Source organism: Sebastes umbrosus, chromosome 23 (genome assembly GCF_015220745.1).
Source record: "Sebastes umbrosus isolate fSebUmb1 chromosome 23, fSebUmb1.pri, whole genome shotgun sequence".
Lineage (NCBI taxonomy): Eukaryota > Metazoa > Chordata > Actinopteri > Perciformes > Sebastidae > Sebastes > Sebastes umbrosus.
Genome location: NC_051291.1, coordinates 10,508,364 through 10,523,982, shown reverse-complemented (window position 1 = coordinate 10,523,982; position 15,619 = coordinate 10,508,364). Strand labels below are relative to the sequence as shown.

The 15,619-nt window shown below is 42.3% G+C and overlaps 1 protein-coding gene across 3 annotated transcripts in view; it reads left to right on the top strand.

The window, feature by feature from the left end:
- The window catches only part of sema3c (sema domain, immunoglobulin domain (Ig), short basic domain, secreted, (semaphorin) 3C), a 63,974-nt gene that overhangs the window by 31,596 nt on the left and 16,759 nt on the right, over positions 1–15,619 (top strand). For all 3 annotated transcript variants that reach the window (XM_037760856.1, XM_037760855.1, XM_037760854.1), the window contains 3 exons: positions 8,412–8,572; positions 9,221–9,283; positions 14,020–14,139. In XM_037760856.1, coding sequence (XP_037616784.1) covers positions 8,412–8,572; positions 9,221–9,283; positions 14,020–14,139 — 344 coding nt within the window. The remainder of the gene's footprint in view (positions 1–8,411; positions 8,573–9,220; positions 9,284–14,019; positions 14,140–15,619) is intronic.

The following is a 15,619-nucleotide window of genomic DNA, read 5'->3' as shown; positions in this document are numbered from 1 at the left end:
TGTGCGAAGAAGCAGTCAACGGTGACATGTGAAGGGGAGGCCAGGTGCTAATTGGAGCATCGGGGACGCAAACTAGCTGGCTTGGCGGCGCAGCGTGATGGACAGCTTGTCAGCTCAAGTTTCGGCTCCTACAGGGAACATTAGCCAACGCCTCAGCCGGGTCAGGCGTGCAACGAAACCGGCAGTTGACATCGGTGCTGGATAACATCACGCCGCACAAACACACACACACACTTAGCCAAGGGGAGAAAGTACACTCATGTCATATTTAGACGTCTGCTTTGGGAAGCCAATGTGAGGGAATACATAAGAGCTCAGGCATTCTGTCCTGCCATATGATTCCCATTACTAAACGTCTGGATATAGATAATTGGCGACAGACAACAATTGGAAAATTAATGAGACGTAATAGATATAAAGCCGACGCTGGCTTCTGTCCACGACAAGGACAGTAAGCTTGTGCATGCTGTTCACATTTCAAGCGCTGAGAATGTGGAGTATGCGTGTTGGACAGACAATCGGACGACTCTGTCAGCCAGGCGCCCTGGGTGGTCTCCACGCACTGCGACGACACCTTAACTTCCCCTCTGCCATACAGTATGTATACGCCACCAGTCATTACTGTATACCATCAGGCTGGTCCCCAAGGAGAATGGATGGTTGTCTTGTTAAGGCAGCAGCCATTACTTATCTCTAGAGGGGCCTGCCAGTTGCCAGGATAACGTCTTTTACTGGTGCAGTATGCGCGAGAGGGCCAGCACTGTTTTAGGTAAGTGCAGCCATCCAGAACTGAACCAGAAGAGCTCTTAGCATCATCCGGGACAAAGAGCAATGGCATTTGGCACCAGGTTTGAAGTCAGGCCTCCGCCATGAAACTCACTCCATCTTTGAGAGGGGAGATGAATTGCGAGGGGGCGGTATAAGCCTCTGCTTCAATATTTATCAAGACGGGGCGATTGGGGTCCTCCCATCGGCTGCCCATGGCAACCACAGAGCAGATTCTCCTCGGACTGAATGGAAACAAGCCTCATTAGCATGGAGTTAATTTATTCATGCTGGCCTATTCAGGTACAAAGCCAATTGATGAGGGCTTGCATTTGCAACGGGGAGACACCGAGGTTCATCCACCGTCCAACCCTGAAGTGTTAATTAGGTGCAGGGACCTTTTGGCTTGCGTTCAGACACTGGTGTTAATCGGAAACCCCAACACTCCTGCAGTCCATTTGTTTAGAGCTGCTCATCCCTGCTTCACAAGGGCTAAGCTAAACAGTAGGGCTGGGACGATACACCTATTTCCCAATTCGATACTACCACGATACTTGGCTGCCGATTCGATATGTGTTGTGATTTTTAAGTATTGCGGTTCGATATTTCGATTTATTGCAAATTTTGTTAACTTTTTTAACACAAGACCATGAGAAAAAGTATAATCATACACTTCTAGGCACTTTTACTTTGGAAAATATCTAAATTAATACAATAAAAATGTTTGATTTTCAGCATGTTTGTAGTCAGAGATGTCCTGAAGTCACCAAATTGTCGCCCCATGCTGATTTATCACCTTTTTATGTGGACAGAAACGTCTGTTGATGGATTTCATGAGGTGAATCTTACAATCCACAGCTGTGTTTTTCAGTCTTAACCACATTCCCCTACTAAATTAACCACAGTTTCCTTTCGCGTTCTTCCACCTCTTGTTATCTCCCATCAAATTGGAAGAGAGGATGTTGTAGTGACACCAGCTCGGTCGGTTGGCACCGTCTACCGAAACCTCAATCCCGGGCGGTCCAAAACTACAGTCGCCTCTCTCATAAAGATCCCACATTCTTTCCAGAGACAGTGAATCTCTAATTTTTACGACGCTGCATTATAACAAACCGCTCCTTGTACGGACATGCCAAACCAGAACCATGGAAGCGTTGTTTACTGCTGTTAAACTCGGCCTCCAAAATTATTCGCGTGATCAAAAAAACCAAGTCTGTCAGAATGTCTTATGGGTTGAAAACCTGAGGGAAGCTTCCTTGTGGTTGTTGCCTTTCCTCTCTTGGCTATATAATCACAACAGGGAAAAAAAAAAAAGTGAGTACTGCACACTTTAATTGCTGCCATACAAACAGGGGCACAAAAACAGGTTCCTTTCTTTTGCCCACATTTTTTCTTTCTATTTCTACTTGGCTTTTCACCACGAACACATTAAAGAGCATGTTTGTTTTTTACTCTGTGAGTCTCTGTGGCTTGTTGCCTCTTTGGGTTATTACTCTGCAGCCTGTGCCCATGAACAATCAATTCTCCGACGGTTTACAGTGGGCTGAATTACCCGCCACAACGATCACAGCTTGTAGTTTCTTCAGATATCTTTGCTTCAAAGCTGAAGTGACAGCACAAACAAAAAGTGCGGTCAGCTGTCATGAACCAAAGGGCTGCATTTCATTTTGAAACTCCAAACATTATGTCAGTCGGGGATCAATTTGACATGGCGTACATGTTTAAAGATGAATGTGAATTCATCGGGCCACCCTTCAAATGACCATTGTAGGGCTGCAACTAACAAGTATTTTCTTTGTCAATTAATCTGTCAATTATTTTCTTGATTAATTAGCTGCTTGGTCTATAAAATATCAAAAAATGGTGAAAATGTCGATCGGTGTTTCCCGAGGGATTTGGGAAACACTGATCGACATTTTTCACCATTTTCTGTCATTTTATAGACCAAACAACTAATCGAGAAAATAATCAACGGATTAATCAACAATGAAAATCATTGTTAGTTGCAGCCCTACAGCCCATCCTCCAACATGTGAGGATGAAAGTTTCGGCCGATAGGATCTCCTCTGCAGCAAAGAAAGCAACCTGCTGTTTAATATTGAATGAGCACCATTCTGCCCAACAAAAGGCTTTTGTGCTGCTTCCGCTTGACCACTTCACACAAAAAAAACACTTCAAAGAGAGAGTCTCGGCTCTCCAGACGCCACCTTGCCCTTTCCCTCTAACCCCACCGGCCGTCGCATGGATTAGGGTGGATTGTATCACCATTGGTCTGCCATCCGACCACTGGGGCACTATGGGTCAAAGCTCAAAGTCAAAGGCAGGACACTGGGGACTGCTGTGAGGTCCGCAGGGAGGCGTAAGGCCCACCTGCCCACATACATAATAGAAAACCCACCAACTGTCAATGCCTGCTTCCTCTCTGTCTTTTCAGTTTGTCTCTTTCTCCACCTGCAATGAGGACAGAAAGACAAAACAACACAGAATAAGACATTTCATCAATCACATTACCTCAGCTTTTCCAAATCCTACCATAAAGTGTGCGATCCCTTTTTCTTTTAACAAAGCAGGACAGGTCTATTATTCTATTATCTATTGTTTAGCCCTTCAGCATCTGCAAAATTCTTCCATTAACCAAAAAAAGCGCTGTCCTTAACGTGCTGCTCGCCTGAGTGAGTAATGACGTCCACAAACACTTTAGACACCCTTCCCTCTCGGGAAGTTGTGTGATCTCAACAGTGAGGAATGCACATGAACTCAAGACTAACAAACCACATGTGGTCCAGAGGGTTTCTTCATCACAGACACGAAAAAAACAATTGTACTCCAACTTTGTCAAAGTTAATGTGATAATAACGTGTCAACGCAAATTTGTTTTGACTCCACTAATTTCTTCAACATTTTAACGCAACTTGAGATTTTTAGGTTGTAGCGGGCTCAGTTTTAAAGCTAGAATGAAGATACTAGTATCGTATGAAACTACAAAACCTAAAGAATCCATTGGTACCAACCATGTCATACTAGCTGGTCGTGAAAGAGGTTAAATAACGCTCCAAATTTCCGCTAAATTTTTGGCGTTTGCCATGTCATGATTTGAGCATCATTTTTATGCTAAATGCAGTACCTGTGAGGGTTTCTGGACAATATTTGTCATTGTTTTGTGTTGTTAATTGATTTGCAGTAATAAATATATACATACATTTGCATAAAGCAGCATATTTGCCCACTCCCATGTTGATAAGAGTATTAAATACTTGACAAATCTCCCTTTAAGGTACATTTTGATTAGTAATTTGCGATTAACTATTTTAATTTGACAGTTGTCTGTCATCATTCCTGCCATCTAATTATGAAAATGAGGAAACTTTGAGGTTGTAGTGCCAAAAAACTTGATAAGATGCCACTGGTGGAATGAATTTGGACCGAACACTAGTAGCAGTTTCAGTCTACAAAGACCTCATACGAAGGTTATGAGCTGGCATTGGTTCTGTAAACACATGGTTCCAGTGTATATATTGCATGACTGAAAAAACCTTGACAATTGTTCAGCCCCCCTCTCACTGATGGAGCAGGTGCACCATCTGGCAAAGTGAACTTTTGATGTTGGTCTACAGCGCTGCAGCAGTGCTGGCATGACTCATCTGTTTGTATGAGATTGAAAGCAGAGCACCGAGGAAGTTACTGGATCCAACGGTATGTGGTCTCCAGAGGGTTTCGGTTTGTCTCTCAGTGGATCCATGTGACACACCCCTGCTGCATCCCATCACAACACCGGGCTTAACTGGCCTTCCACCCTCACGCAAAAAATGAAAGTCTCCTATTTCCCCCCGCTGAGAAAACAATGCAAAGTTCACCATAATATTAAACGCGCACCACACCCCTCAGAACAATTTGTTCCCCCTTGTGGAATGTTCTGGAGGGATGCTGTCAGAAGTAGAGCTACAGAGACACGCACCATAATGTCAAAGTCAATTAACAGTGGAGGGATGTTGAGTCAGAGAACTTCCATTTTACAGAGAACGAATTAAACAAAAGGAAAATGTGGCCTTAAAAATAGAGTAAATAAACTTCATTCCTAAGTTCAAAATGTGTAAATTTAAATCCCTATAGCATCAGTTAACTTACCTATTAGTAGTATTAGTACACCACAGTAACCACAGTTAAATACCACAAATTTGTAACATTTAAAGAGTTAATTTGATTATTTTCCATTTATTGTTTTCATATTTAATTTTAAAAATATATTCGGACGGACCTCGGTTTCCTCGGACTTGCCAGTAGAAATATATGTTTGACCAATAAAATACTTTCGTCCAACTGATCGCCGTCATTTTGCATGATAATTAGCCATGTGCTTCTATTTGTTGCACGGAGAGTGTGTATTTTTGGGGCCTTGAAACAATGGCCGTTTATTTTCGGGGACCGAGGGCTTTTTTTTCTGTCCAATGGGACATTTTTCGGACTATTCGTGTTCTGAAATATCAATGGGCCGTCTCCTTCTCACCACCCAGTAATGTACAACAAACACAGCTACCTCAACAACCAAATAAAGGACAATATATGGCTTGTGATCGTCCCGCAGCTGGGATACGATGAAGACGGTAATGTAGTTGATATGCACTTGTTATTGTTATATGTTGGTCACGGAACAGGGCTAGCCACAACAGCAAGCATTAGCATCACATTTGGGGTCCGTTAGTTTATGTATTGTGTCGTTAACGTCAGCCTCTTAGAAATTCTGTCTGGATACGTTTTTTGTTGTGTGGCGTGAACACAGGCACTATTTAGGAGGGCCTCATTGACGAAAATGGAACACGACAACGCGGATAAATTCGTGTGTATAGTTGTCATGCGGAAAAATTTGTATGCGGATTTTCCCGCACCGCATTGTTGCACCTCACTGGTGAGAAATGGCTTTTAAAACGGCTACTCCTATTGACCTTTTCAACGGAATTGCATTGATAGGCAACAGCTTTGGTCCATGTTTACTTCCTGTCAGCTGATGTCATTCACATACACTGCAGCGGGACATAAACTGGGACACATTTGGAAAGTTTACAACTGTGAAATCGTCTATAGCAACTAAGTTCTGCCTTAACTAACTATAGCTGGAAAACTTAGCTGCTTTGCATTTTGTAGTTAGTAGAAAGCTTCGTAACAGATACCTTTTGTTTCACCCTTTGCCTTTTTCCTCACCCCAATCTCACATATTGTAAAAAGCTGTGTTTTTTTTGGCTTCTACCCACTGAGGTAACTCAACCACTCTGCTGTAATGTACGATTGTAAAACTCCTGCTCAGACCATCCATTATAAACAGCTGTATGTTTAATGATAGCTGCCATCTTTAAGCTCCAGAAAAATCAGCAAGAAGAGTGTTTAAATTAAGATTTACCCCCATGTGTAAGAACGAGGTACAGTATTGTGGTCTAAAAGGTTTTCCTGAATCCCCTCCAAGAACTTATTTTGGGAAGAAATATGATTTTTTTTTGCAGAATTCGTAGCCCTGTATGTTTTTAATTAGTGAGTCTTTCACCCTTGGTGGCTCACACTCTGGCAGAGAGTCTTTTCAACATTATGAAAATATTGTCTCTCTGTGATGCTATCTCTTCAGCTTTGAAGTATGAGGCTGATACGATCTCTCTTTATAGACGTTTCTCTTTATTAAACACACATCTGCTTTACAGGAGGCGTCCACCTTTAATTTTGTTCCTGGCAAGTCAGGTAGAGTCGTATTATGTTCTTCATTAGGCGCCACATGATGCTCTCGTTTGGATGATACAGTGTTCAAAAATACCGTGCTCCTACTTCAAGACCTATAAGGCAACGTAGGTAAACACGGAGGATGTAGAGAGTGAAGAATCGTGGGAAACTCTCCTGCGGCTGAAGTGGTTAACTCGTCTTTATTTCAAGTTAAACACTCCAGTCTTTAGGAGGCGAACGCCCCAAACAACAGCCTGTGATCAGAGCGAGGGGTGCCACGGAGAAAAAAGCCACTTTCCTCCGAGATAAAAGGACCCGGCCTCAAAAGCGTATGTCACACAATAATGAAAATGTGACTTTAGCCCAAGGCATAGAAGCAAAGCACATGCAGGCAACCTGTTTGTTGATTAGAGGGGTGGGGGGGATACAAAGAGAGCTGAGAGAGGGTCAATGGAGGGGAGGAAATGGAGGGTGTAGATCTACATTGCCTCCCCCCCACGCCCCCTGCTCTCAGCGCAGATTGAAAAAGTGATAAATATGCATGAGTTTGGCTTCGACAGTGAGGGCCTTTGATGGTATGGTTGAGAGTTTTCTATCTCTGGAGCAAATAGGCTGAAAATAACTGTCTGAGCATGTTTACTTTGTGTGTGTGAACAACATGCGCTTTTAATGAGTAGAAGTTTTTCATACTGTATCTCCCCTGAACAAGTACTCTGTAGTCACAGCTTCTCTTTAATTGACTGACTGAAAGTCAAAGTATTAATTTTAATTCAAATAAATGTCTGTTAAGTCACTATCGGGAAAACACAATGGTGATTAAGCATATGGCCCACCGATAAAAGCCTTTGCATTTGCCGTATTACAAACTGGGTGTCTGTGGCGACCATAGAAATAGAATAGGAGTAGAACAGACATTGAACTGTTTGCCGTGTTCGTTTGACAAGAACAAAAGAAATTGCCGATAGTTATTATGGTGACAACACATGTCAGAGGGGCCGTAAAGTGTGTTGCACCGCCGCTAAGCCGGCAGTGAAGTTAGTCACAGAGCCGATTCAACGTCTATTAAGGCCAATTAAAGCTTGGTTTATGGTCGCCGTAGTGAAAATGACGTCATCACGGCTCTCGTCTCTGTCGTGCACCTCTGAATTTTTCTAACCACGCGTCAACTATGTACTTTTCATTTCAACATCTTCAAGGGAAGACTGGCCGAGCAGGTTCGCCTGTACAGACATCCCTACAACTGCTCATTGAGAGACCACAGGGACAGTCATATGACATTAAATACTTGGAAAGAAATAAGCAACACACTGGGGAAAGAAGAAGGAAACTACTAAGTAAGACTACAAGTCTGACTAAAGCAAACTTTTGTTTCGTTACCTAAAATGTTGAGGTTTGATAAAGAGCTATGATCAGACCTGACCGACCCTACATGAACCTGCATAGTTTCTGTCCATGTCCGAGCCGAGCCTGAACCACAGCAGCAGTCATGATATTACACAGACTACCAGGTCTGTATTTAAAAAACACTGGTAATTTGGCGCGAACCTGGCCCGAGTCAAGCCCAAGGGAGTTTTGAGAAATTACAGCGAATCAAGAGAATCAAAGCTCTAGTTTGATACCAACTTCAGTCACCCTCAATATGAAATTGCAACAGAGAGCCTATACTGTGTGAGAACTGACATGTGTTTAAAGAGCGGCATCCAAATCCTAAAAGTTCCAGCCTTATTGAGTTTTCTTTTGAGATCTCTCTTTAAAACCCGTGGGCTCGTGCTCAGAGACCTAATTTGGAGGTCTTGTTTTGATCAGAGAGAGATTAATGTGAGCCTGTGTGTAGCTTTTTCTCTTGAGTTTAATTTAGGTAGGATAAAACTTCTCTCATCTCAGAGTGGAAACAAGCTTATTTGTATGTTTTGCTAAGCCTTTTTTTTCCTCTGTGTGTCTCTCAGACCTGCAGGACTCCCAGTCCTTTGAACACTACAGTATATCAGACAAGGCCATGGACTACAGGATCCTGCAGATGGACGAGGACCAGGACAGGATGTATGTGGGCAGCAAAGACCATGTCCTCTCCATGGACATTAACAACATCACCCATGGCACACTGAAGGTCAGCAGATGCTTATTATTAGAGCATAGCATCTCTTTTTTCCTCTCGCCACGACAAAGGAGAATATAAAATGTTTGTTAAATTTAACATTATGTCAGTGCACATTATAAAAACTGCTGCACTATCATTCTAATCTGTGCAATGATATGCAAATTGCCGTACATTTGCCGCGATCAGAACCATTTTAGGGTTATTCAAAAGAGCCATAAACACGCTGGAGCTCTCTGATAACTGATTCTGTATGCAGTGAAGGAGTTATCTTCAGTGTAATTGACAGGCATGAAGTGCATAAACAGATGGGAACGCATTTAGGGTCCCCCAGGGAGTGCTGCACCGCATCCATTTTTTTCGGAGTAAATTGCTTGATATATTCATCGCGAGAGACCTTCAAGCACCTCTCCCGGGTTTGAAAGCTCACTCATTTTGCACAGACGGTAGCCGGCTGTAATCGCTGACGCAGAAACTTCTATCGGAAAAACTTTTACAACATTTGTTTTGTTCGTTTTCCACAAATTTTTCTCTGTGATTTCTGTCTGTGTAAACATGATACGATCAAACCTCAGCGTGGGCATGTTCATGTCTCTCTCAGTCTGTTACTGACTTCTCTACTTGTCACTAATTTAAACACTGTGCTGTTTTTCTCATCAGGTGTTTTGGCCGGCGTCTCCAAGCAAGATAGACGAATGCCAAATGGCAGGAAAGGATCCAACAGTAAGAAGCCTCAACTTTTCAAACCCTCATTTGTTTTATTTCTTGGGGCCTTTTACAGGTCAACCAACAAATATTAACTCATAGAACTAAAGCTTTAAAGCAAGGATTCTGTCTGTCTGTGTGTCCTTCGCATATCTCGAGAACCATTCATCCGATCTACTTCACACTCGCCAGGTGTATTGCTGAGGACCCAAGGTAGCGTTGTGTCAAATTTGGTACAAATTGGACAAGTTCATAAACTAGTAGACTAAGTCGAGCATGTCGTCTGCAGCGCGCCGTTCACTTTTGATGCTGGATATACGCCACAACTAATCTCTTCTTTACTTCCCTGGAGTCAACAAGCGATGTCTCGACAACGTTGCAAGCAGCAGTAGCAGCTCTGAACGGGCATGCGCTCCAAATGGTCACGCCCTGGGGCACGGGCACTGCACTAGAAATAAAAACATAGAGATTCAGATCAGGGTTATTATAGTAAACTAAAACAGAAACTAAAACAAAAATAAGCAGTGAAAAATATTCTTAGTGAAAAAACTGAATAAAAACTACATTCTTTAAGGAAATCTAAAACTAAACTGAAACAACTGTGCCCGGTTGAGTAGATCAGCTCATGAAGCTGATAATAGTTACTCTGCCAACAGTAAATATCTTAACAAAAGTTCGGGCTTCAAAAGTGTAATGGATAACTTATGTTTCATCTTTCATAAACGCACCTTCTCCTGCAGATTTGAGCCTCCCTCTTATGTTTTTTTTACAATATGACCACACCTCACATGTGTAACAGATCATCTTGCTTGTGTTGTTTAATGTGTTATGTCTGAAACTGAAAGTTCAACTGAGACTGTTTGGGGAGCCCAGTATGCAGAAATATTCAAACACGTCATTTTTAGAATAGGCGAAAATAACATTTATATTGCATGCAAAAAACTGCATGTTTTCTGCCCCAAACTGCATGTGATTATCATAAAATGGGCATGTCTGTAAAGGGGAGGCTCGTGGGTACCAATAGAACCCATTTTCATTCACATATCTTGAAGTCAGAGGTCAAGGGACCCCTTTGAAAATGGCCATGCCAGTTTGCGCCTGCACCTTCTAACAGAGGACTGGGATATCTAGCTGCACTAGCGATGCCGCATTCACAGAACCCCATACTGTAAATAGTAGCTGATACTGAATTTTCTGCCATTTGGCTCGATATGTAGACTAAAGGTCTTGTCAGCTGTTCCCGGATCAGCTCCTCGTAGTGGGTCTACTGCGAAACAGTGCACACCGCCTCCCGGGATTTCCCTCTCCCATCTGTGAGCTTGTGTCATGTCCAACCACATGTGCAGCAGCAGATGTCTACAGGGTCGCCGACTGGAGACCCGCAGTCCTCCTGGCATCGGCGCAGTTTGTCAGCAATGAGAGTGAGGCGTGGGAGGAAACGAGGGCCACGGAGCGCCGTAGAAAAATAAACCAGAATCAAAGCTCGCAAATGGGACGCAGCTCATTGACGCCCGGCCTGATTCTGAGACGCACTTGTTAGCTGCAACACGGTTTAATGAAGGCGTACAGCAGGACTCAGAAGACTGATTCCTCCTCCGCCTTTGTTCTCCTCTAATTGGGTTGTTCTGGTTGTACATGTTGTCTGTAGACGCTGCAGTGCAGAGAAGTTTTTAAAGAAGAAACCTCCGGAGCAACTTTTTACATAAATTGAAAGCCTGAACGTGTAATTGACTTTCACTTCTTGGCAATATACGTTCTTTGATCACGCTACGACCAGCGCTGCCCGTTTGTCCTACATCCTGCAGCAGCTGGGGTAACGGAGCCAGGTTTTTGTAGAACATGCTGTAGCAGAAATAGAGAAGAAGCTGTTTCCAGTCACTGAGTGATTTGTGTTGCTCTGAGTCACAGCCTGCCGCCGACAGGCTCCCACAAATATTTGGGTGAGCCATCTTTGTGTGGAGCCACCGAGCGGCCCCATCTCCCTTCTGTCATCCCTTTTTTCACTCACAACTCTGCCAGTTTCTCTTCTAAAACTTTCTTTTTTCGGTCTTACTATTTTTTCCACTCTTCTTGGTCATTTTTTCCAGCTCTCGGTTTTCTTCTCTACCGCAGTATATTTCATTTTCTCTCTCCCATAATGCTGCTCTTCTTTCTCTTTCTTGAATCAGAGCACCCCCCGTCTCTCTGTTATGGTTACCCTGCACATCTGTATATATTAAGTTCCTCTTTTCGCCGATAGAATCTGCGGTCACGAGGGGCTCCAGTCCAGAGAACGACCGCACATTGTTTGCACCGGAGGGTGCCACAGAAGGAGACATACTGTAAAGACCAACCAGGTTTATTAACCCGGTACCGGGTTCGGCTGAGCTGAGTGTTGAAACACAGCTTTTAAAAACTTCATAAAATGCTGTGATGGTCTTTTTTCCAAATTGTTTCTAAAAGACGAGGCCTCAACGTTACTAAAACAACACTCTAAGGGTATTTTGTGCAAACAATGTTTGTTTGGCAATGATTTCAATATTTTAGTTACAAAATCATACAGCATACATTTATAATATTTTTGACCATTTATATATTGAATGTACATACTTGAATTTGGATTCTTTTTTGTTTTCTTATTTACATTGTTATTGATCTTATTTGTTATTATCTAAGTTTTACTTGATCATATTTTATTATTATAATAAAACAACTCCATTTGGAGTCAAAATTATACAATTTAGTTGTTTTTTATTGATTTTATACCGTGCACAATGGTAGAATGTGATGATGCACAGGGTAAATGTCATGGCCAAAGGCTCCATTGTGTGCACATAGCCTCCTGTAGTGGATATCAGTAGTATTTTATAGCCGGATTCCCTTTCAGGAAGTGGAAACCCCATTTGGCACACTTTGGGTGTCCAAGTGGCCAAATGGAGAGTCCGCCTGGTTCTATCTTTACTAAAACCTTTGTACAATCTATGTGCTTTGTGTTATTTATATCTGCTTTGGCACAGTTGTAGTCAAGGAGTTGTTGAATGAATTCAGTGACATGACTGTGCATTGCATCATTGCTATAATGGTGTTTTCCACTGTCTAATCTAGAAAACATCTTAGGCGAGGATAAAAATGTAATTTTTTCCTTTTGTTCATCACAATTTACTCCGGCATAGTAACAGTCACAATGTCACTGACACTGGGGATGAATTATCTGAGGTCTTACCTATCCATAGAGACCAAGATCATGCATATAGACCTGGTAGTTGTGGAGCAATTCCTGATTTATTTTGGGTATGTCTGTCGAACCACACCTTCCAGCACCCTAGGGCTTGATAAGTCAAGTCTGTTAGCTGCTAGCTCGAAAGTGTCCACTTTAAACGCAATGTGATCCGCTCTTGAATTTGAGGCTGGATGCTGTTTATCTGGCACAGTCACGAAGGCTGTGTGCGTGTGAATAGGCAAGAGGAAAATAAAACAGGATGATACATATACTGTATATACATTGAAGGAGGAGGGTGTGATGGGATGAATGGGTGATAAAAGTGAGGAGAAAGTAAGACAGACAGACGGATAGAGATAAAGAGGTGGAGCATAAATAACAGAGATGGGCGTGTGACGGTGAAAAGTTGTTTTTGCGTCGATAGCTCCCGGTGGAGCCGTGCACCGGCCGTGAGCTGCAGCAGCTGCCATTCCTGCAGCCGCGGCCAAGTTCCTGACGGCTCCCTGGATACGTCTTCCTCTCCTCCCCACTTCTTTCTTCTTCTCTCTTCCTTTCTCCGCTCGTCTTCTGCAAGCTCAGACTTAATTAGCCACAAAGTCCAGCACTCCCGCTGCTGCCGTTTGGGTTTGGGGAAGTGAAAGCAGAGATGGAGGGAGAATGGTAATTGGCCTTACCTAGATATATCACATATACCACTGACACTCTTTTTCCACTGGCCTTAATACCAGACCAGTGAGCTGTGGGATTGGTCGATTGTATAGCCGTCATAAGAAGTGAGATAAGTTCCCTCATATGGAACAGGATACTTGAGCAGAGATAAACAAGTTCTGGATGTGGTATTCACCTTGGCTGTATACCAGGAAATAGACCTTATCCTCTGGTATGTCTGTTGTGTCATAGCTGAGATGAAGGAAATATGAAAGTAATTATTTTATACAGGGCTGTAATGGATTAGAGGAGTGTTGCCAACTTCTATTCATACTGTTATTTAAGGTTTATTTAAGGTTAAATAACATTAAAAGGTGATCAATTTGATATCCAGAGCATTAACATAGCAGCAAACAACTATTGTCTAAGTAAAGAAATAGAGGAGTAATGTCTACCTGAGCAGAGAATGAAGTCACTCTCCCTCTGTGTGTGTTGTAATCTGAGTTTCTCCATGCTTTGTTTACATTTACATAGTTTACATACCGCGTGTGCATTTAGTGCATGTTCGTGCATGTGAGCGTGCCCCACTGGCTCGCTTACCTTTAAAGGGACACTACGTCATCCATTTGGACTCAAGGATGAACTGATTAGATTTTGGTGGTCAAAAGCCTAACAAAACATGCTTTTTGCATAACTCAATCATTAATTTTCTAATTATGACAATTCCACAAAAATGTCTAACAGGATATAATGATGAAGTGATGACATTTTGGACAGACATGGATGTAAACTGCAACATGACTGGTTGGCCGAGGCATACAACCACAAGGCGGTAATTCTAGTTAATGTTGCTCCTGACCTACTGAACTCTTTTTTGTGTATCTTTTTGTTTATCTGTGTTTTGCAGCACGGCTGTGGGAACTTCATCCGGGTGGTGCAACCTTATAACAGAACTCATCTGTTCATGTGTGGCAGCGGAGCGTACAGTCCCGTCTGTGTGTACATCAACAGGGGCCGCAGACCAGAGGTGGGAACACAATGACGGATTCACTTCACTAAATATACAAAACTCTTGACGGTATAAACCATGTTTTGGGGACTTTTGAGGAGCTAGAGACCTAAACTATCCATGTGTTTGGTAGATAATTCACTCCAGTTGTCCATTAACATACTTTGGGATACACTGCAGGCTGCTGAATGATACTCCACCACTAACATGACCTCACAAGTGAAAAATAAGAACATCTGGTACCTTTAATCCTAAACTGTAAGTATTTATACTTCAAATTAAAATAATGTGAAGGGGGTTTGGTGGTGGAACATTTTAAAAAGCTAAAAATAATGATCACGCAGCGGTTCCCCCATGTGGTTATTTAAAAAAACAAACCTAGTTACATTAACTTAATTGAGTTAGTGTAATTAATGTGCTTATTACGCAGTTAGGACAGTAATTGATAACTCTCTTCTTTTTTGTTATTCCCTAAAAAATAGCGTTGAATGTTAATGTCACCCCTGAGGGCAATAAAATGAAAGTAATGGGAATACTGCCACCCAGAGCACGTAAACAAAAATCATTTTCTGTGAGAGAGATTAAGTAATCATAAAAATCCCTCAAGGGATGTGGATGAGAAATATTTATTTTTGTAATAAATCGGATTTTATATAATTATTTAGAGGTTCAAAACAAAATAGAACATGTTTTTGATTGATAGCGGCAATAATATGAAATAATAATAATGAATTATATTTATATTGCGCTTTTCAAAGTACTCAAAGACACTTTACACGGGTAAAAATGATCATGTAAAACAGCACACTAAAGATATACAACACACACTTAGAAGAAATAAAAATAGAAAATTCAACACTCTCCTAGAAGGAGTAAAACATTACTATCATTGAGAGTCACCCAGTACTGGAAATGTATGAAGCGCATATGAAATTGCTATAATCACATCAAAGTTTATCTTTGCCTGAAATTAATTCCATGCCGGCATCAGATAGCGATTGTTTCAAACAATAGCGTATTCCTTTACTGTACCACGAGGAATTTAACAGTGTCACCACATGATAAGAAAGACTCCATAACTTTATAAGAGCAAAGTTTTCATGTCACCACATGAGAGGCGATGCTGAGGATAAGAGGGAGAAAATGGAGCTCTAGTGTCAGGGATGGAGGGCTGATTTCTGGGCGCTGCGCTCTCATCTCCGGCCACACAGCTCTGGAAGTGAGCGTGGGGAAGCCCTCCAGGAGGAAAGTGCTCACTGAGTTGAACAGCATTTAGCCACAGACTGCCGACTGCTGCCAAACACTAATAAGCAGAGCAGAAGCGAGCGAGCTCCCGACCAGGCTCTTTCCCGCACTGCGGTGCCTTTTGTCATTTGGGGTTTTTTGTTTGAAAGGCAAACTGCTCCGTTTGCAACTTCTGAGCTCAAACATGTCTCAAGAAAAACGGATCTGTTAAGTATAACAAGCTGCTGAAGCGGGAAGTTGACGGCTAGCTCAC